Source organism: Oryzias latipes, chromosome 8 (assembly GCF_053564925.1).
Source record: "Oryzias latipes strain Hd-rR chromosome 8, Olatipes_Hd-rR_3.1".
Lineage (NCBI taxonomy): Eukaryota > Metazoa > Chordata > Actinopteri > Beloniformes > Adrianichthyidae > Oryzias > Oryzias latipes.
In genome coordinates, this window is record NC_136244.1 from 14,646,753 (window position 1) to 14,666,930 (window position 20,178).

The 20,178-nt window shown below is 38.7% G+C and overlaps 4 protein-coding genes across 9 annotated transcripts; 2 read left to right on the plus strand and 2 right to left on the minus strand.

Moving 5' to 3' along the window:
- Nucleotides 1-42: 42 nt before the first annotated feature.
- gga3b (golgi associated, gamma adaptin ear containing, ARF binding protein 3b) lies at nucleotides 43-7,502 on the minus strand. Of its 4 annotated transcripts, none has more exons than XM_011478254.3 (17): nucleotides 7,240-7,502; nucleotides 5,691-5,775; nucleotides 5,548-5,620; nucleotides 5,371-5,469; nucleotides 5,156-5,279; nucleotides 4,962-5,065; nucleotides 4,792-4,872; nucleotides 4,561-4,698; nucleotides 4,043-4,124; nucleotides 3,844-3,960; nucleotides 3,513-3,752; nucleotides 3,202-3,284; nucleotides 2,331-2,464; nucleotides 1,599-1,882; nucleotides 1,353-1,522; nucleotides 1,169-1,279; nucleotides 43-1,092 (listed from the first exon to the last, which is right to left on the minus strand). In XM_011478254.3, exons 1-17 carry the CDS (start codon nucleotides 7,277-7,279, stop codon nucleotides 982-984), a joined length of 2,076 nt encoding a protein of 691 aa, XP_011476556.1. In that variant the 5' UTR covers nucleotides 7,280-7,502; the 3' UTR covers nucleotides 43-981. The 4 variants fall into 4 exon arrangements, with proteins under 4 accessions (XP_011476556.1, XP_011476554.1, XP_078807690.1 ...); XM_011478252.3 differs by having other exon boundaries at nucleotides 3,513-3,755; XM_078951564.1 differs by having other exon boundaries at nucleotides 5,371-5,620; nucleotides 7,240-7,399.
- On the plus strand, nucleotides 7,475-9,257 carry mrps7 (mitochondrial ribosomal protein S7). The gene is made up of 5 exons (XM_004071484.5): nucleotides 7,475-7,567; nucleotides 8,072-8,263; nucleotides 8,336-8,399; nucleotides 8,474-8,641; nucleotides 8,777-9,257. Exons 1-5 carry the CDS (start codon nucleotides 7,491-7,493, stop codon nucleotides 8,996-8,998), a joined length of 723 nt encoding a protein of 240 aa, XP_004071532.2. The 5' UTR covers nucleotides 7,475-7,490; the 3' UTR covers nucleotides 8,999-9,257.
- On the minus strand, nucleotides 9,148-13,305 carry mif4gdb (MIF4G domain containing b). 2 transcript variants are annotated; one of them, XM_004071482.5, is made up of 6 exons: nucleotides 13,018-13,305; nucleotides 12,309-12,413; nucleotides 12,108-12,217; nucleotides 11,745-11,900; nucleotides 10,947-11,039; nucleotides 9,148-10,860 (listed from the first exon to the last, which is right to left on the minus strand). In XM_004071482.5, exons 1-6 carry the CDS (start codon nucleotides 13,028-13,030, stop codon nucleotides 10,633-10,635), a joined length of 705 nt encoding a protein of 234 aa, XP_004071530.1. In that variant the 5' UTR covers nucleotides 13,031-13,305; the 3' UTR covers nucleotides 9,148-10,632. The 2 variants fall into 2 exon arrangements, with proteins under 2 accessions (XP_004071530.1, XP_078807697.1); XM_078951571.1 differs by lacking the exon at nucleotides 13,018-13,305 and adding an exon at nucleotides 12,831-12,970.
- slc25a19 (solute carrier family 25 member 19) lies at nucleotides 12,812-20,176 on the plus strand. 2 transcript variants are annotated; one of them, XM_011478251.4, is made up of 7 exons: nucleotides 12,812-12,952; nucleotides 13,741-13,889; nucleotides 14,100-14,255; nucleotides 14,332-14,502; nucleotides 14,901-15,081; nucleotides 15,262-15,392; nucleotides 15,476-20,176. In XM_011478251.4, exons 2-7 carry the CDS (start codon nucleotides 13,758-13,760, stop codon nucleotides 15,677-15,679), a joined length of 975 nt encoding a protein of 324 aa, XP_011476553.1. In that variant the 5' UTR covers nucleotides 12,812-12,952; nucleotides 13,741-13,757; the 3' UTR covers nucleotides 15,680-20,176. The 2 variants fall into 2 exon arrangements, with proteins under 2 accessions (XP_011476553.1, XP_004071531.1); XM_004071483.5 differs by lacking the exon at nucleotides 12,812-12,952 and adding an exon at nucleotides 13,260-13,435.
- The last annotated feature ends 2 nt before the right edge of the window (nucleotides 20,177-20,178 follow it).

Sequence of the window (20,178 nt, forward strand, 5' to 3'; positions counted from 1 at the left end):
TCAGCTTTTTTATTCATAATGATGTACTTCAAAAGGGGAATATCAAACATCAATACTCTTTTATTTTCAAGCAGCAGACAGATGGCACATTACATTTCCATAATTTACAGTAAACAGACACATCTCACAATATTTACATCAAACACACTTCTGTACATCCGCTCCAACATGACTCGATACCCTTTTGCTCTCACATTTTGATATCCTAAGAAAACGTGTGTTGGACAAATTCTGCTCATGTTACAAGATGCATTCACTGCCAAACTGCACAGTAAAATATTTCAGTCTCAAAATAAAACCTTTCAAACTGCCAAAAAACAGAGCAAACCAAAATTCAGTGATTTAAAAACGCACATGAACATATACCTGAACATATACCAACAATGGGAGGAAAATCAGTGCTTTCATTCCAGGCTAAGGCTCTAACAAATGAAATCACTTTCCCCTCACATTTCATAAAATAAAAATATTTAAAAAAAACAAACAACTGAGTTTAAATGGCTCAATCTGAAGCAGTGAATTCATTGAGCTAGCAACAACAGCTAGTTGAACCCTGGAGAATCTAGAAAGAAATGCATTCTGGTTGAATATTTTCCTGAAACAATATGACACATTATTTGTACTTTTAAGAACTTTCACATGTCTACAGGTATGTAAACATTTTACAGGAAAAAATATTGCAAACATTGGTTCTAAACTTTCAGTCTGACAGTCTTCAAACTCTGCTTTCAGATGCATTCAAGGCTCAGATTTATCTCTGGAAAACCTCTTTTAGAAGTTTCTGGATTTTAGCATTTTTATTTAGTTTTATAACTGCACAAAGGATTCTTTTAACCCCACAGTGCTAATAACACTGAGAAAAAATGAACACATATTAGAAATGTAAAGCTAAAAAATGGACATCTTTTCATCTTTGTCTGGAATGAAGGGAGCCCACAAACACCCTTTCAATGAGTGTGGATTATTCACAGCACCACTCTGCTATAGGTGTCCCCATGTTTCTGGTGGGGGGAAATGGTTCACCTCTCCTACTTCGTAGTACAGACGCTCTCCAAGTGTGAAAGACAGCTTGTAGCGCAGGCGCACCTTTTCCTGTGGGGACAGAAACTCTTGTTTCTATAGGATGAAAGTTTGCCTTTGGTCACGGCTTCCTCTTTGTGTTACCCACCTTTGCTGGGTTGGCCAGCAGCATGATCTGAGTGATGGAGGCGGGAGGCAGGATGGGGTTGAAAGGGGCCAGTTCAGCTCCCGATGGAGGCTGCAGCTTTACCTTCATTGACTAGCAGAAGATTAAAACAGACACAGTGTGAGTTGTTGAAGGTTTCTGAGGCTCTAGTTGATTCTCTCATCACCTTTGGCACAGCAGCTTGCAGGACAACATTGTGAACAGGCATGGGTGCTGTGTTGAGCATGGACACCACCATCACCAACACGTCAGGCCTCCCAGGAGGAGAATCTGACGCAAAGTTGATGAGCACACGAACCCCATCTTTATCATAGGCAGTAACAGGTAAGACTTTACCTAAAAGCAGACAAAAATTAACAATTAGGCTTAAGAAATGATATACTTCTATGCTTGGCATCTTTGTTGTTCTCACTGGGTTTGATGGCCTCCAAAGGAACGTGGACGTTGCTGAGAGAAATGTCTGCACCTCTGCCTGAACTGCCCTGGAGGGGTGGGTGGCAAGGGGACAGGGAGCAGAACACAGGACTGCCTGGAGCCACGGTCTGATTCTGAGAGCGGGACAAGGCAGGGGAGCTTGGCATTGAGCTGTGAAAAAGGGAAGCTGCAGGATTGGCGCTGTGCACAGGCATGAAGGCAGGCGCCGGTGCTGCTGTTATCCCAAAAATGCTTCCTGCTGCTGTGATCTGGCTGAACAATCTAAACAAAATACACATCAATGAAATTCTGAGATCAGATTGACTAAGATGCATTAAAAAAAAAGCCTTTAAATTTGGCAAAGTGACAAAAGTAATTGATTTCAGAGAAGAAAATCTCTTAAATAAGATTTGTAGACATAAATAAATACACGTGTTTAAACTTGGACTTAATTCATTTATAAAATATAAAACACAATTAAGTAATTTTCCTCATTTAATAAAAAAAGCTGCAACTTAACAGCTGTCATGCAGGGAATTTATAGCTAAAAAATGTGTCAAAATCTTATTAATGTCATAAAAGCAGAATCCACTACAGTTTTTTCACATTTTTGATGGTTGAAACTTAAGGAATGGATGTGACTGGTTGATAATTAAAAGATAAAATATCTTGGATTCCTTTGTTTATTTTATTCCCCTCACATAAGGCATTAACTCTAGATTCTCTGCACCTTTGCTGATCAGTAAAGCCCATCATAGCCAGATTCTGAAGGTTCTGTGGACTCTGCGTGACAGCTGGTTCCACTGGAGGCACGGGACCTGAACATGCCACACTGCCAAACATATCCAGACCTGCTGTAGGGGCCTGCAAAGACAGGACAAGTTATCCTCTGCTCGAACAAACGGACTGGGGCTCCTAAAAGTTACATTTAAGAGTTTGTAAAGAAAATTCAGCTCAAAATTGCATTTCTGAGTGTTTCTTGATTCTAATCATTGGGAATCAGGAGCAGACAAAAAATGCAGTTGGAAAAAGAAAGTCTTTGCTATTTGTTATGTATCCTCAAGCTCTCTGCTCCGCTCCATTCTGATGCATCCACTTATAGATAAATAGATCCGTGGACGTCTTTGTTTTCCTCACCTGAGCTGACATCTGGCTCTAAACTGTACATCTGGATAGCTCCGATACTGCTCGCCATTTTTGTTGCGCCGGTAATGTTAGGTTGGAGGTATGAGGGGCTGAAAGCTAGCAGGAGAGCACATATAAACAAATAGGTGATGGAAAGTGGGGGTGGGCTTACTCTGCACCAGCAGTCCCACTCACACTCTGCTCTGCAGAAACCATGTCCTAGAAAATGACAACGTTTTTTTTTTTTGCTAAAAACTGCATAATCATAATTAAAAGACCACTGGGAACATCTTTAAACTAGATCAAAAGTGGATCTTTAACACAATGCAGCCAACAAGTAATTAAGTAATAATTTACGACGTAATTTAACGCAGATTCAAGACTTTTTTCTGGTAATGAGTGTAGATTTTAAATTTAATGACTTTTGAGGAGCCTGCGCTCGCAGACCTATATTCTCCTAATTATACTTTAAGTACCTGCAAGGAAGACCACTGACTGGAGATTTCCCCCAAACTGGGCTTTGCTTGGCTGCTTACAGAGGTAGGGGGGTCATTCAGTCCTGGAAAATGAAAGAAGCCAGTTAAATAGGAAAAAAGCGAGTTCAAAGCTGCAGGTCTGAAAACTCTAATATTGTGCTTTAAAGCTGTCAGGAAAACTAGAAAATCTTTAAGCCAAATGTGCTTTTAAAACCCGGTGAAGATTGTAGCACACCTAAGTGTTTGAGTGGCCCAGCATGCGCGTTAACCAAAAAACAAAACAAACAAAAAAAAAGAGCCTGAAACTCTACCAAGAGACAGCAGCTCATCGTCAAGCAGGGAGAGTACGGTGGAGGTCTTGTCTGTAGACGGGTGACTCGGGCTGCTGCTCTGACTGCTGAGGGAGCCGGCGGCCCGTTTGGGGGGAGGAGGCAACATCGGGATTGCAGAAACGGCGGGGTCGGCGATGTATGGGCATGTCTGCAAGGGAGGGGGGTGTGGAGAGCTTTGAGCATCGAGGCCGCCGAGGTCAACCAGTGTGTCTGTGGTCTCTGCTAAATGAGAGAAAAACTGATGAAACCCACCTGCAGCAACAAAAAAGTGAGAAAAACAAAGACATAAACTGATTCCAACACATCTCACTCGAAGGAGCTGCAGTTTGAGGCTCATCACTCTCGCCGTTGATCACCTGTCCCTCAACAATCTTCTTATAGGAGTTGATGACTCTGGAGAGGTCATCGCTCGCCTGGAGAATGTCACCTGACAAGGGCGGTGGACACAGACTATAACATGACAACGGGAACAGAAAGGAGAAAAGGGTTTTGAAGATGATCTGGCAAACCTAAACTGGTGTCATGGTCCTCAGCCTCGGTGGCCATCTTGAAAGCGGCACGTCTCTGCTTGTCACATCGCTCGTAGAGCTCCTGCGGAAAAAGAAAGAACGGGCTGTTCAGAGAAACTGCAGCTCAGTGTGAGTCCTGCCTCTGCAAACATCAAGAGATGGTGAAAGTAAAAAAAAAAGCTGTTAATTAAGTGAGTCCCACAAATGGATGTGATTTTAAAAATGGTGTTATACCTCCTTTTGTTTGATTTATTAAGTGTAAAATGTTAATATAAAATGAAGCAAAACAACAAAAACATGGAATATTTAGGTTTGTTTTTTCTTAAAATGTTTCTATTCTTGACAAATACATTTATTTGTTTGCTTCTATGCTGTTCTTGTCTCAGTCTCAGATGATTATACATGTTTTTCCCGCCTAAAATGATTTTCAAATCCCTGTTTAAAGTTTTTCCTGAACCAGGTTTAAAGGTAAGAATGGTTAGTTCTTTAATGGTGCACTCGTGTCATCGACTACAAACCTTTATGATCTCTTTGTCCGAGTCACTGGAGTTGTCTTTATCATAATGGGACAGCATCTCCGTCAGCAACTTGACATTGATGTTCACCTCCTCCAAAGTGTGCATACGCTTTGTGACCTTCTGCACCCGAACCTCGTCCTGGTGATGACACAATCGTCACAAAGAGGGCCGCGATTGGCCCAAACGGGGAGCCCGGGACCAATGCAGTGTCAGTATGCCAGTATGCCTCACCTCCTTCACCATGTTTTTGATTAACCTGTTGGCCTCCTGAAGATCTTCTGGGTTTTTACTTCGAAGGAGCTCAGCCAGCAGCTGCAAAACAACAGAAGAAACAATCTGTTGGATCAGCCGAACTTGTTGTAGATAAATACAAAAGTTTATTAAAACATTTCATCCCTCACCTTGCCCATGTCTTCATTGTCAAAGACCGGGTGCTTCGGTCGTGTTGGAGGAGAAGGAATCAGAGTCTTGTCTACCGGAAGCTCCGGCTCATGGGTCACCAGGCCTGATAAAGAGTGCAGAAGAATCAATCATCTGTAAAGTAGGGGCTTCATTTATCATTTGCGATCAGATAACTTGAAATAAAAAAATACACCTTGTTTCTTGAGTGCCGTGTAGGCATCATTGATCTTGGTTTCGTTGGGAAAAGCAACTCTCCAGCTGCACAGCATTTCTATAATCCTCTTCTTCACCTTCTCTGGAGTACTGGCACCCACATACTGCAGACATCAAATGAACAGGACACTAAATATTCAACCGCTGTTCCTTTTATCAACACAAAAGTTCTCGATTTAGTTGAGGGAAGCTCACCATTGGAGAAACCAGTTTTACCAGCTCATTTAAATACCGATACCTTCCAATTTCACGGTGAAACCTCTTCCCGCAGTTCTTCATGCAGGCCTCCAGTACCTGCACATAACACATTATTTGCATCGATGGTTGGGTCAGCTTGGGGCAAAAATGAGCTTGATGACAGCTGCTTCCTACAGTCAGAGCCTGAAGAGCCTCCCATTCTTGTGAACAGATTTTGTGCAAAAGCAGAGGCACCGCAATCTGAGGGCTAAAACAAAGAAACCCAAATGAAAAATAGCACATCTTCAGTTGAAGTGAGTAACGTGCAACCAGCTTACCCTTCCAACTCCCTGTTAACCTGATCACAGAAGCCAATGATGTACTCCCAGTCCTCTTGTCTGTTAGTTGGATGTGTGGCTTTATCTGTAGGTGGAGTACAACTATATTGACCTAAATGAAACTGAGCAACACATTCAGCATCACACATTTTTTTAAAGTCAAATTAAAATTAAAGTATTTTTAAAAACTGTTAACAGCTACAAATAAAAAAGTTGCAAAAAAAAAAGGAATCATTAATCCATTGATTTGAGGTAACATTCCAAATTATAAGGGAGTCGTTATGTCCAAAAATAGGCTTTTGATAGTTTTGTTTCAGCTATTTTTATTGGTGTTGTCTTTTTATTAAAAAATAATTAGATCAACTAAAAAGACCTATTTGTTTAGGTCCACTCGAATGTTGTTTTAAAAGTCTAGTTTTAGTAACAAAAAGAAAAAGTGAAGCACAGTTTGTTGATAGAAAAATGGACGGTTGCACCGATTAATAGAAAATGCAGAAGTATCAGAGGAAAAAGTGGAATTAAACCTCTTCAAGTGCTATACAAGTATGACCCCATTTATCATTTTTTAAGTGCTACAAGGTTATATTTGCTATTATGTGTTCCACTGAAGTATACAGTTAATTTCTTAATGAATTCATTTAAAAAAAGATAAAATGGTTTCATGAAATAACTTAAAAAAACAAAACAATATTTACTTTTGCAAAGAAAATTTGTTTGTAATGACCCATGCTTAGTCATTTGTCTAAATAAAGAAAAAATTAATTATTTATTTAGATTTTAAATAAAGAGAAGTGTGTGCTGTTATACTGGAAGTGAAAATATTCACACACACACAGAAAAAGTCTAAGCTTTTCATTAACAAACCAAATTGGTTTAAGAATAAAAATATGAAAACTGAATCGATTTTTATTTAACCATTCAGCCACATAGTGATCTAGTGAATCAAAATCTAATCTGTATTTTAGCAATGATACCATACCCTGATGAGAAAATATTAAAAAAAATAGGTTTTATTATCAAATAATAATAACTTTTTATATTTTAAATTAATTTAAAAAAAGATGGAAGCCACAGCACTTATAAACAATATCAATAAAAAGTGTACCACTCCCCTTTTTAATTACATTTATTATAGCTCACAAATTGCAATTAAACTGGGATAAAATAGTTACTACTACTTAACTGATTTATGTCTAATTGTGAACAATTGTGATCAAGACTGCACTAGTTCTTTATATTTTGCATTTTTATGATTGCTTTTGTCTCTCATTGAAATGTGGGCACCTGAACGCGGCACTAAACACCATTTAAGGACAATAATCTGTTCAATCAGTGCACACACTGAGCTGTCACTGCGGATTGACTTCTCCACCCATCTGATGATGCAGGCAGACGGACAGTCGCGCAGCTTGAATGTTTGCACCCTGTCTACAAAGAAAAGGGACTGACAGCTTCCGGACTGACTGCCGTTTCCTTCCAGCTCCAAAGAATAAAATTAATCGCTGAATATACAAATCAGATTATGCATATAACGAGATTAATCACTCACTGAGCCAGGATTCAAGCGACTCCCCTTCCTCGTACGCCATTGCACTTAAACATCGCGGGATGTCACCAATCTGCTTGCGAGTGCGAGACTATTAAACACTAAACATTAAACATTCCCTAATAATGTGTATTTTTTTCGGGTTGAAAAAGAGCTATACGTCGAATTTATATGACGATTAATTAATAAATAAATAAAGAGAATCTAAAACCAAGCATTGTTGTTGTTTTTTCAAAGGCATCTGCGAGGCTACCATGTTGGGGTCCTCGCTGAAACACATTTTCAGCATGGCGGCCTCCGTAGCAGGGTTGCTTAAACCTTGGACACCGAGGTGATTTTAACGGTTTCTTCTGAAATTTCTCAGTTTAGGACATAATTGTGAGCATTTCATGTACGTTTTGTATATTTAGCACATGAAAGTTATGATACATTTCTATCTGAAGCGTCACTTAATAGGTTTAACCGTGTCGACGATTAGTTTCTCATCACGCTTGTATCCAAAAAAATCATCTCAAGCTATTAATTAAAGAAAACTTGATTTTAAAACAGCATTGTTTAAGTTGAAAAAAGAAATCTAAATTATTAACCTGAGCTAGAGTAAACATAAAGAGCAGCTCAGAAACTAGAAAACAATGATCGAAATACTAATTTCAATGCCTTATTAGCTAAATATATTCATCTAAATGTTAATTAGCTTTTCCCTATTTGTATTTGTATTTTAATGATAGTCTTAAAACTATTTTGAAAGTATCTAAATTTGTCTCAGTTAGTAACATGACTTATCTACTAAATGTTTGATGATTTTCTTTACGATCTCTTTGTAATCCTTGGACAGCGTGGTCCTGGTTAGATGGAGCAGATATAACCCTTACTACCTGGAGCCAGAGGTGAGGAGGGAGGCATACAGCCGTCCTGAGGCAGAGCTGAGCACTGAGGAGCAGGAGGAGCGCAAGCTCAAAGAGCTCCGACCCATAAAAGCAGCGACCTGCAGCACCACCAGCTCAGTCTTTGATGACCCACTTATTAGGTAAAGATAACCAAAGGTTCTTAAACCCGGTCATTGCGGACATTGCACTCAGTTTTTGCTTCATTTCTGCAGTAAATTTGTCCGAATGATCATGACGGACGGGAACAAGGTTTTAGCCAGAGAGATCATCACCCAGGTAAACGTCAGCAAACAGGAGGATTAAATCAGAATCAATTTTTCAAAGTCTGTTTCCTCTATGTCTTCTCTTAGACATTGGAAAACATAAAAAGGAAACAAGTGGAAAAATATCACAAATCTCCAGCAGGGAAGAAAGAGGAGATTGAATGTAATCCCTACACCATCTTCCATACAGCACTGGAGAACTGTAAGCCTGTTGTTGGGCTGGCGAGCATACAGAAAGGTGGAAAGTCCTACCAGGTCAGTCACAACAACAGCGAGATAATTTGTAGTTTTCAAAATAAAGAATATTTTGGCAGTTTTAATAGGATTTACCCTCTTTTGGCTCCAAAAACTAAAGAACACAATTGTTTTTTTGTCTCTGATTGCTATTAGGTGCCCATCCCGCTTACAGACAACCGACGCCGGTTCCTCGCCATGAAATGGATGATCACAGAGTGCAGAGAAAACAAACACAGGCGCACCCACATGTATGAAAAACTCTCCCAAGAACTATTGGCCGCCTTTGAAAAGGAAGGCAATGTTATCAAGAAGAGGCATGAGCTGCACAAGATGGCCGAAGCCAACCGAGCCTATGCCCACTACCGCTGGTGGTAGCCGCTGGCCCTTCAGGATGGAACCTGCTGCTCAATGAGCACTTATGGCTGTTTTGTAAATACTGAAAATGACTAAACACTTTTTTGTATTCAGAAAACATGCAGTGAGGAATAAACAGCTGATAAATACAAAATAACTGCTAATTATAGTAAGAATGGAAAAAAAGTATTTATTCAAACAAAATCCTTGGAATTGCTGTACAAACAATAAAAACAAATGTAAAAGTGTTGTAACATTATAATAAATCTGAGGTACATGAGCTGGTGTCTGTTGACATTTTTAAAGAACTGTAATTACACAATAGATTTAAAACGATAAGACTTTCAATGTTGAGCCTGTTAGAATAGCTTTAAATCAGAGTTTTTAGGAACCCCACTAGTGGTTGGGATCCAGCAGGAATGTGGAAAATCTTAAAAATTCCTGACCAGGTCAGTTTGATCCAAAGTTTCTTTTTCTTGTTAAAAGAAATTTAAGTTTAACTAAAATATTTCTAAGGACTAAACTTTTCTAGTAACCTTATCAAACTAGGTATGTAAAAGCCCATTTACAAAGAACCACAGATCACTTCTGCAGGGGGTTACTATTTTAATTCAACTATGAATGCTATAAAGCATTCAAGCCATTGTTTTTCTGTTTCTCTTTCTTTCTTATAGGATCTTATGCCATTTTCTGCCACTCAACTCATACAATTTTTCAGCTATTTTAACCATTCAACTATTAAAATGTTCAGCTTTTTCCAGCTATGACTTTCGGTCCTTCAAATCCATGAACATCATCAAGATATTCCAGGATCTTTGAATCCATTGAGATACATGGGGAATGCTTGGTGCAGAAGCTCGCTGGTTCAAGACCCGGCGTTGGCATTTTTCACGAAAATATCTCTTTGTTATTCTGCTTTTTTCACTATGTTTATGGTCAAATTTGATCATTTCTCTATTAAGTATTTTTTGGTGCCAATTATTAACCTTTATTATCATTCAGCAATATCATTCAACCCTGCATTTTCTTCTGGAAATGAAGCTCCTTTTAGTAATCAGTCATTTTTCTGCACTATTTATGTAATGTATAGAGCAGATTTAATTTATTATTTAGGTTTTCTAATTAGTAAAAAAAAGCTGATAAAAATAATTAGCATTTGGTCTTTTTGATATATTAAAAGAACAACCCTGAATTGATTTCATTTATAAAAAAATGGTCACACAAAACAGAAAGTGGAATATAACAGCAAAACTGGAGGTAAACTAAAATGTGTTTTTTTTTTAAATTGTCATGTTACACTGAAATAGAAAAGGTAATTTTCTACTAAACATAAAGTAAAGATCTTGGTTTGCATCAGACTGGAATGTCTTTTCCAGCTAGAATGAACATGGTCTTAAAATAAAGAAAAAGACTTTCAAATTTAAAAATATGTCATTTAGAAACATAAAATTGAAAGCTTTCTGAACTATTGCACAATCCACAGCCACCACTTCTCAGTCAATCTGCACAACACACCCAAAACTAAGCTTTTGTATGAATGATTCTCTCGTCAGGCTGTTCTAACTGCCTGGAAGAGCTGCTGTTTTTTTTGTCATCAGTTTAAAAAGAAGTGAGGGCTCTCATGTATTTTGAAGGTCTAATGCTTTGCACCTCCGTCAGTCAGATATTTCGCTGTAGTAGTACTTGTTGGCAGTGCTGCTGAGCATCCAGCCTCCAGCCCTGAACTCTAGGATTTCCAAGAGGAGCAGGCGTGTCATGGAAGTAAGGCCTTCCTGGAGGAGGAATCCGTCCCGGAGCAGAAAGAACAGCTGGTCCATCCGCTGGCTGTTCGCCTTCTCCAGCTGCTCTCCAATCCGGTGCAGCTGAAGAACCAGACAGTCCACCTGAAGAGGATGAGAGGAAGACATCCACCTTATGAAGCTACAATGATTTTACCACACTTTTCTCAAACACGTTAGCACATTCCCACCTCCTCTTCGTTCTTTAGGGCATCCGGCTGTGCCAGTCTCATCATACAGTCATAAACCGGATGGACCAGGGCCACCATGGGCATGTTGTTCACCTGACAGGGATGCAGGCACACAACACATAAGGGCAGCCTTTAATAAACTTAGTAATCAATGGCAAACTGATCTTACAAAGAAAATCCATATTGATTCATCAAATGTCTGAATCAATTTTCCTTTAAAGTAAAGTCTACTTTCATTAGGTTTTCAAAGTAAGAATTTTGAATTTTAACAATAAAAAGTCCACCTTTGTTCAGTTTAAATGACTGTATGAAATGTGTTTTTTTAACAAAAACATTTTTTTTAAATAAAAATGTTGGAAAATGAATCAAAATCGAATCTAATCGAGAGCTTGTGCATCAAAACTGATTGGATACAGCATTTCGGCATTGATACCCGGAACTAACATTAATAAATACATATAATTAATTATTAACTGATGGGAAAAAGTTAAAGCTGTGACAAAATGCAATGAAATAAAATAAAATATCAAAAACTTCTACCCAAGAACCCGAAATATACCTGATCACATTTAACACGCAAAAAGAATAGAAAAAAAGATCCAATGCCGTCATAGAGCAGCGATTTTGTTTTGAAAAAACATAAAGATATATTTGATAAGAGTTATGCATTCAGAATGGCTGACAGAGGCAATCCTGAATGTGTGTTGCACTATGTTTCCTCTGCTTTAGTTTGATCAGCAAAGATAAATGTCAAAGTCTTTCAGAAAGAAATAAAGAAAAAACATCTGTGCTTTTTACCTTGAGGTAGTCAAAAATGTTGCAGATAAAGGTGACATAGCACACCCACTCGTGTATCGAGCGAGCCCGCATGTCCTCGCGGTCCTTGAACTCCCGCTGCAGTCGGTTCAACAGGTTTCGCCTGAATACATTTCCATCGCTTTGCTTGGCCTCAGCCTGAGGTGGTGATCAGGAATCAATCAGAGCGTGATAAAAGCATAGATTAAAAACAAATCCCAGGACAAACAGTGGCAGAGGGGAGATGATTTATGAAATAGTGAAAAGCAGTCTTGGAGACTTAATCAGATGATATGGTTTTTCCAAATATTTAAATTAGGAGATGCTCTGAGTCAAGTTTTAAAGTATTTCCCCATGATTACTAACCTGGACAATAGTGTAGCAAATGCGGCCCGCCTCTTTGCTGAACACCTGATCCTTTAGAGACTGATCTACAATGATGTTAGACACTTTCTCCAGATCCACCGAACTTGGATCTGAAAGTTAATTAAATAACATTAAAATGTCTTCTAAACACATTTTTAAATCATAAAAAGAGCCTACAGAATATTAAAGGAAAATGTTGACCTTTCAAGGCAGTTTTCAGTAACATCTGTGTGTCTGGGTCAAATGACTGGAATCTGTATTCGTCCGTGGAGTTTTCCATTACAGTTGGATGAGCTTCCGTTTCATCTGGGGACCAGCACATGTGGAAATCAAACTGTCTTCTGGTCTCAAAGCTTTTTTTCTTCAATTATACAAGATTCTTGATTGCTAAAATCAGTGAGCTTCAGAGAACACATCAGCTATACAGAGACTTGTGACAAAAAATGCAGCAGTCATCAGACTGCTCCCTGCAGCCCATTCAACTGGGGTTAGAGGGGATTACGCCAGACTCGGGTCAACTAGAAACCATCTAACTACACCAAAGCACCCGTTTTCCAAAACAAAACAAACATTTATTTCACGTTCAGATTTGAGATTCGTGGATTTCTTTAATGTAATAATGTAACCATACTAAATTTAGAACTCCTTTTTTAAAATCACATTTCCTATAAATTGATATTTACTACAAAACAGTTCAAACACTAATTGAACTAATTAACAAACCGGTTTGCTTTGCTAGCTTGTGTGCTTCGGCCGTAAACAGCTAAACGTCAGGCATCAGGTTTGTTAGCCGTCATAATATCCATCCGCGAAAAGACACAAACGGGCGAAACTTTTAACAAAATGTAAGTAGTCAACATTTTTGTTACGTTTACAGTGTGAAGATATGCCAAAGGTTGCGAAAATATACCTATTTGACTCATATATGATGGTCATAATGTTGAAGTAAGGGCAGCCAAGCGCTCGTCGAAACTATCCTCCGAAGATGAAGTGTTGATGTCAAGATGTTTGTCTTTTTTTTAATTTACCGAAAAAAACAAAAAAAAAACAAATTCGGACTAAACAGCTTATTATCCATATGTTTTAATGAATGCATTTATTAAGATATATAAAACACGTTCTATACCGTTAGAATTTAATCCGTAACCGTTTGTGCGCTAAACTGGTTAGGGCAAATAGAGAGACATCTTGTTGCAGTATGGTATCTTTGATGGTATTAGGCACATGCGCTGTCCGAGTTTGCGGAAGTGTTGGAATAGTATTGTGCTTTTATGTAATGGGTCAGTTGGAGAGCTGCAATCATATATATGCATGAGTTGTCTTACAAGGTAAATTATATTTTATATTTACATATTATTTATATATTGTTTTTGTAACGGAAACGAAGCAATAAGTGCTATGTTTTTAGCCTAGCTAGCCCCACGTATGCGTTGACTGTCCTCTATGTACTACAACATGTGTTACGAAAGTTGATTCACCAACAGTTATATTTATGTGTGGGTGGGTGTGTGTGTATATAAAACAATATATAAAATTATAGTGATTATTGTGTCATTAATATCCACAAGATTTCTTTTTTTAAAACATAGTTTTTAATTAACAAAGTTGAAAGAACGCCTACTTTCTGCTTTAGTTTGAAGTTGTGCAGACATGGTGGGTTTCGACCCTGGAGCAAAGGAGGCTGCTATCTCCCCGAAAGAAGCCGTGTTGGCCGGTTCGGCTGCTGGGATGGTTACCAGAGCTCTCATCAGTCCCTTTGACGTGGTAAAAATACGATTTCAGGTAATTGTGCAGTAGATGGTGTCATTAGTGCTGTCATTTATATGAAGTAACAAATGCATAAACCCATTATTTTCTGTTTGTTTTTCAAGCTTTGAACTAGAATGGACCTGAATTGTGTATATCAATCCTTATATGTCATTTGGCAAAGAAAAAAAAAGTCTAAATTCTGATTCCAATTAGCACTCTTTTCTTTTCTTTTCTTTTCTGTAGCTACAGATCGAGCGTGTGTCTGCACTCAGACCGGAGGGGAAATATGCAGGACTATTTCAGGCCTTTCGCTGCATTTACTCAGAGGAAGGACTCTCTGCCTTCTGGAAAGGTCACGTTCCAGCACAGCTCCTATCCATCTGTTATGGTGCTGTCCAGGTAAACTTTGTAACCTGGCTGTAGACAACTTTTTTTTTTTTTGCTTTTTAAATGTGAATGTATTTGAATTTTACAGTTTACCAGTTTTGAAGTCCTAACAAAAATGGTCTACAAGTTGACGCCTTATGACAGCCAGTCAGCAGGAGTTCATTTTTTCTGTGGCGGTCTGGCAGCCTGCTCAGCCACGGTGGTTTGCCAGCCTCTGGACACACTGCGGACGCGCTTTGCCTCTCAGGGAGAACCAAAGGTAAGAGACTCGCCTGCCAAGACTCTGTTTGTTTCCAGAATTTTGTATTTTAAGTAGAATGTGATTTAATTGTAAAATTGGAAGAGGACAGTTGGGTGTCCAATAATATATTTTGTGTGTATTCAAGATTCTTTTGAAAAAAGTTATTCATTCTTTTTATGTCAAATATAATATGGCATATTTATGTAGCTGCAGTTTGTCTAAATGTTTCAAGTTTACCCGTTTAGACAAGGCCAACCCCCCACCTAGTCATCAACAGTTGGGGTCTACTGAGGTTATTAGTGAGATTAAATTAAACAGATGCAACTCGCAGCATAAAATACAAATACCGTTAATTATTATAGTCACGAGTGGACACCTCATGAGCTAAAACAGGACATTTTAACCATTTTTTTAAGGTGTACAGGAACCTGCGGCATGCTGTAAGCACCATGTGGCGCACAGAGGGGCCGCTGACATTTTTTCGCGGATTATCTCCAACTTTGGTTGCCGTATATCCTTACGCAGGATTGCAGTTCTTCTTCTACAACGTCTCCAAGAAATGGCTAGGTCCTCCATCCAAAGGTGGAGATTCAGGAGGTACATGAGGAGTAAAATCTTTGGTCTGAATGCTTTAATAACTTCAGAATATGATTTTTTTAAACAGTTTTTGTTAGTAGTAAGCAAGATTGAAGATCTGATTAGCATATTTTTTCTAAAAGAGGGCCTGTGTTTGTATAAAACACTGCAACTGAGTTTGTACTCTTATATGCCTCTAAGGAAGTCTGAAAAGCCTGGTGTGTGGCAGTGGCGCTGGTGTGATCAGCAAAACCATCACATACCCTTTTGACTTGTTCAAAAAAAGACTACAGGTGGGAGGCTTTGAGGCTGCCAGAGCTCGCTTTGGGCAGGTATGTTTCTCTGTAACATGTTTAACATGAATGGAGCAGATAAAGGAAAAGTGTCGACGTTCATTTCTGCCTGTCCCTCGCAGGTTCGGCGGTACAGTGGTCTGATGGACTGCATGTTTCAGATAGCCAAAGAAGAGGGCTTTCGGGGTTTCTTCAAAGGTCTTTCTCCCAGTCTTGTAAAGGCTGCACTCTCAACAGGCTTTACATTTTTTTGGTACGAGTTCTTCATTAATTTAATTCATAACGTTGAGAGGAGGCGAACAACATCAGAGCCCGCCAAAGACTGAAAGGACAGACCAGGGAAATGCCAAAGGATCAATCACGCACATTTAAAATGCACTTACAGCGCCTTGTGTGCTTGCACGGAACAAACCCATCAACTTCGTTGGTAATGGTTCCCTGTTTGTTTACATGTACAGATGGGAAAACCTTCAGATTAAAAGGAAAACTAAAAGTCGAGCATTTTTGATCAATACAAGCAGAGCATTTTACATCCTGATTTTCCATGAATATCTTGCATATTATTTATTCGCAAAACTAAATATTCTCAGCTTTTATTTTGAAGTTTGCACTTTGAACTCTAACTTTTGTTTGAGGGGTCAGATTTTGACCCTTGTGGACTTGCTCGACAGAAAAAAGAAATAAAGTTCAGAGTTATCTTGTAGGTGCAGATATTAAAAAGATATAATGTTAAAGATTTTTTCAAAACATATGCTTAGACACCTGAGTATGTCTTAAATTTAACATATGCTTGGTAACCAGTAGTAGTCTGCAGTTGTGCCGAGGTGTGTGTCTGTTACAGGGGTTTCTCGGGTCATCTATGTCAAACGGAAGTTTGTTAAAATAACGGCTTCCTAAAAGTGGCAACATGGCAGCCATGAATCAGAAAGTAGAGCAGGGGTTGTTTTGACTCGGGGGCCACATAGGGTTCTAAAACTAGATAGAAGGGCCGGACCAGGAACAGATGCGTGGAGTGAGAAAGAAATACCATGGAATCTGGATGAAAACATTTGGATTGAAAATTATATTTTAAAACAGAATATTTTAGAGTTTTTAGGTTAAAACTTTTGTTCTCAATTTAGAGCCAATTGCACCAATGGCTTGATGGATGGCTTAGAGAAATGCTGCGTTCATGTGGTGTTTGAATGATAGGAAGAATGAAAAACACCAAATCTTCAAACACCACATGGATGCTAGAGCGGGTCCCCAAATATTTTTTCGTGAGGGCCACAAGAACTCTTTTTTTTTTAAACTTCTTTTATCTTTCTTTTATTGTAAAGCCCTAAAATAAAGTTTTATTAATTCGTGATCATTTTAATAAAATAAATAAAGCTTTTTATAAAATAAAGAAAATGACCAAATAATTGATTTTCAAAGACAAAAAGTCAGGAAAAAATATACTGATATATTTAAAAGAGAACCAGTAAATAATGGATCCTCTCCCGTCTTCGTCCCGCTGAGACTTAGAGCACTGCAGTTCCTCACAGGTCTCACAGTTTGCGCTCAAACTGAGCAGCTGCGCTGTGTCCTGCACGTCTGTTTCTCATCCAGTAATAATGAAAAAGCACATTTCTATGTGCTGCAGCGAAGCATATATCTGCATTACCTTTTCACCAGTACAGAGTTCCCTCGTTTATTGAGTTATCTTCTAAAAATAACCCGTGATCGTGAAATCCACAGAGTCAGATTACAGACGTTCATGGCAGTAAAACTCCTCACTGCCTAAATACACTTTTCTCAGACAGACGTGAACATTTTCTCCCTTTTCTCTCTTGTTTAAATTCTCGAACCTTCATAGAAATTAGGTCCAGAATCTTAGAATGAAAACAACGATCTGATCTTTATCAAATATTTCTGTAGATCTGAAGAGCTCCGCGTTTCTGTACAGGAGACACGGCACGGGGGAGATTGATTGACAAGGTCTCCAGCCAATCAGGACAAAAAACAGGGGGCGCTGTTTAAAAAGAACAGCATAACCGCTCTAAAAGAATGAGCTAAACCAGGAAAGATGAACTGCAAAATTGAAAGGGAAGACTGTCTTCTGTTCTGTTTGACAGGGATTTTAGAGGATTTCAGGTTGGAGAACAGACTGCAGAAGGGTGGAATAAAATGTCACGTTCTATGCAGGTTTTGATCGTGTGGCCAGATAAAAATAAGAAACACGGGTCTCTGATATTGATTGGACCAAACATGGAGGCGGGCCGGATCCAGCCCGCGGGCCGTAGTTTGCCCACCCCTGAAGTAGAGGGATTCTCACACACAGTCCAAACTTGCAAAACTGAAGACTTATTGGAACATTTTGGCATTCAGGCTTTCATGTGGTAAACAGTTTCAAGGCTTCTAGATACCATCTTGATTAGGAAGTGACTGTTTGGCTATTAGAATAAGACCTTTATGAACAAGAGTTGTAAATCGGGAACTATTTGAATGCGGCTAAACCAAAAACCCTAGTGAAAAGGGTTGTATACAGAGAATGTAGGAACTATGGAGTCTTTAAAACCCCAAATCTTTAGAAATGTTGCATAAAACCGGGAGCTTATTGTTCCAACATTTGCTAACTTATACTACGCTGAAGCATCCCAAAAAGAGACGGAAGAGATGCAACATAAATACTTTGATAAAGTGGAGACAAGACAGGTCAAACATAGCTCCCATTGAAGATCACAACCAACCAGGAACCCCATTAGCTGACCACCAAGGTTAGGACAAGTACCTTATGAAAGACTACTAGAGGACTAACATACAATCCCAACGACAACCATCACAGAGAAAAATGAGCTAAAATACACAATAGAAATGCTGATCCTTGAGGTTATAAGATAGACACCAAACATAAGAAGCAGAATCTTCAATGAAAACAGAGGGTAGAGACAAAGATTTAGCCGACATGCAGAGAAGTCAGCCAGTCACCGGAACTATTGGTGTGAAGAAAGCCTAACACAACTAGCTGTCTGTGCCTAAAGGAAACTGCCATTGGAGTTTAGTGACTTGCAGTCTTAACTGTCCTCTTGAATAGGAACACTGGAGAGATAGAGTAGGATAAACCAGATGTTCTTCCCTGAAGTATTAAAGATGTACTCTTAATGCTGTGTGACAACATGAAGACAGAACCATTAAAGCTGGAGAGTAAATAATAAAAGAGAAGCTTGTAAGGGAAGAAAAATGTCACCTAATAACAGTAGATAGTGGATTTAAGAGCAGAACATAAGGACTTGGTGTAACAAGATCTCCAAGAAAGGTCTGTTGTATGAAGAACTGGACAGTACCAGGCCCTGACATGATCCACACCTACTTGCAAAAGAAGCTAACGGGAGTACATAAGTACCTGGGAGTGCAGTTGGCAGATACAACAATCACTCAAGACTGCAAGACCAAACATAGCAATGTGTGTACTGTATGGATTAACTACACCGATCACTGAATTCTTGAAACTGTACAACACCAACAGAGCACTAATGCTACGTTCACACTGGGCTCAGAAGTGTGTTCAAGTGACTACTTCCTATAAAAAGTCTATGTAAACACGCATTTGTGCATTCACACGTCGCTACGGAAGTTTTTAAGTCCATTTTTGTGCTCTATGTACAAAATGGACGGCTATTGAATGCACGTTGAAAGTTAAACCAGTTGAACTTTGACCAATCCGGGACTCAGATTTGGTAGAGGCTTATGGGTAGCATCCTTTCCGAAACCTGGATGTGCCAACCGTTTGAAAATTGATCATGGAGGAGAAATTAATAATTGCCATTTGTGCCCGGCCAGAATTCTATGACAGCAAGTCTTTCATCTATCAGAATAGAGCTGTGAAAGAAAAAGTATGGTGCAAGATTGCACCGCTTCAACATTTCGCACCAAGGCTCTTCCAACTGTGTGAACATGTGCTATCGGGTAGTAAAAGTCCAGGCTGAAGACCAAATGCTAAAAGCATATTCAAAAATGTCCATTTAGCACATTCTTGAACGAGCATCACATGCCCGGTGGGTACGTAGATTGAGACTTTTCATTAGAAACTCAAAGGGGATAAAGCTTGGAAGTCAAAGCCAAACCAATTGGGAATTTTTAATATTGTTTAAAAATAAACAACATTACTTTATTATTTTTTAATCAATGCTGCCTTTAATTTTGTTTTGAGTTTAATTTATTGTCATTTGAATCAACCTTTTCTTTCACACTGCAGCTTTCTAAATAAATATTTTTCAAATATGTGTGGATTGATTGTCTTTTTGCATGACCCTCTGAGGTAAGCCCTCCCCATTTAAGATGATTTCTGGAAACATTGAAGTTGTTTACCTGATTAATACCGGGGTTGCAGCTCTTGGTCTTCAGTCTTGCGAGTTTGGACAGTTGTGGAGGAATCACCTTGCAGACTGTAGTTATTTTGTTTTGTGCCGCCAGGTGAAATGGTCATATTAAGTGTTTTAAATGTATAAGCATATGAATGTTTTTAAGCATATAGTGCAATGATTTAATCAGATGTCCCACTATAAAAACACATGGGGTTCCATTTGTTAGTGTTACCCTATAACAGGAGTGTCTAATTATAAACTTAAGAATATTTGTTTTTCTTTCCCTTTGTTTTTGACAGAAAGATATATTTAAAAGATATCTGAATGTTTGCTGCTTGTCCTGACAAGTTGTTTTTATTTCTGGTACAGTAAGTTATTAGCAAAGGAAGTTTTTCACCTACATTTTTGTGCTGTGCAAATGTTTATTTTTCAAATGTATTTTTAAAAAAAGTAATAAAAAACCTCACAGCTTGGAATAGAAAACTCTCACTGCTCTAATG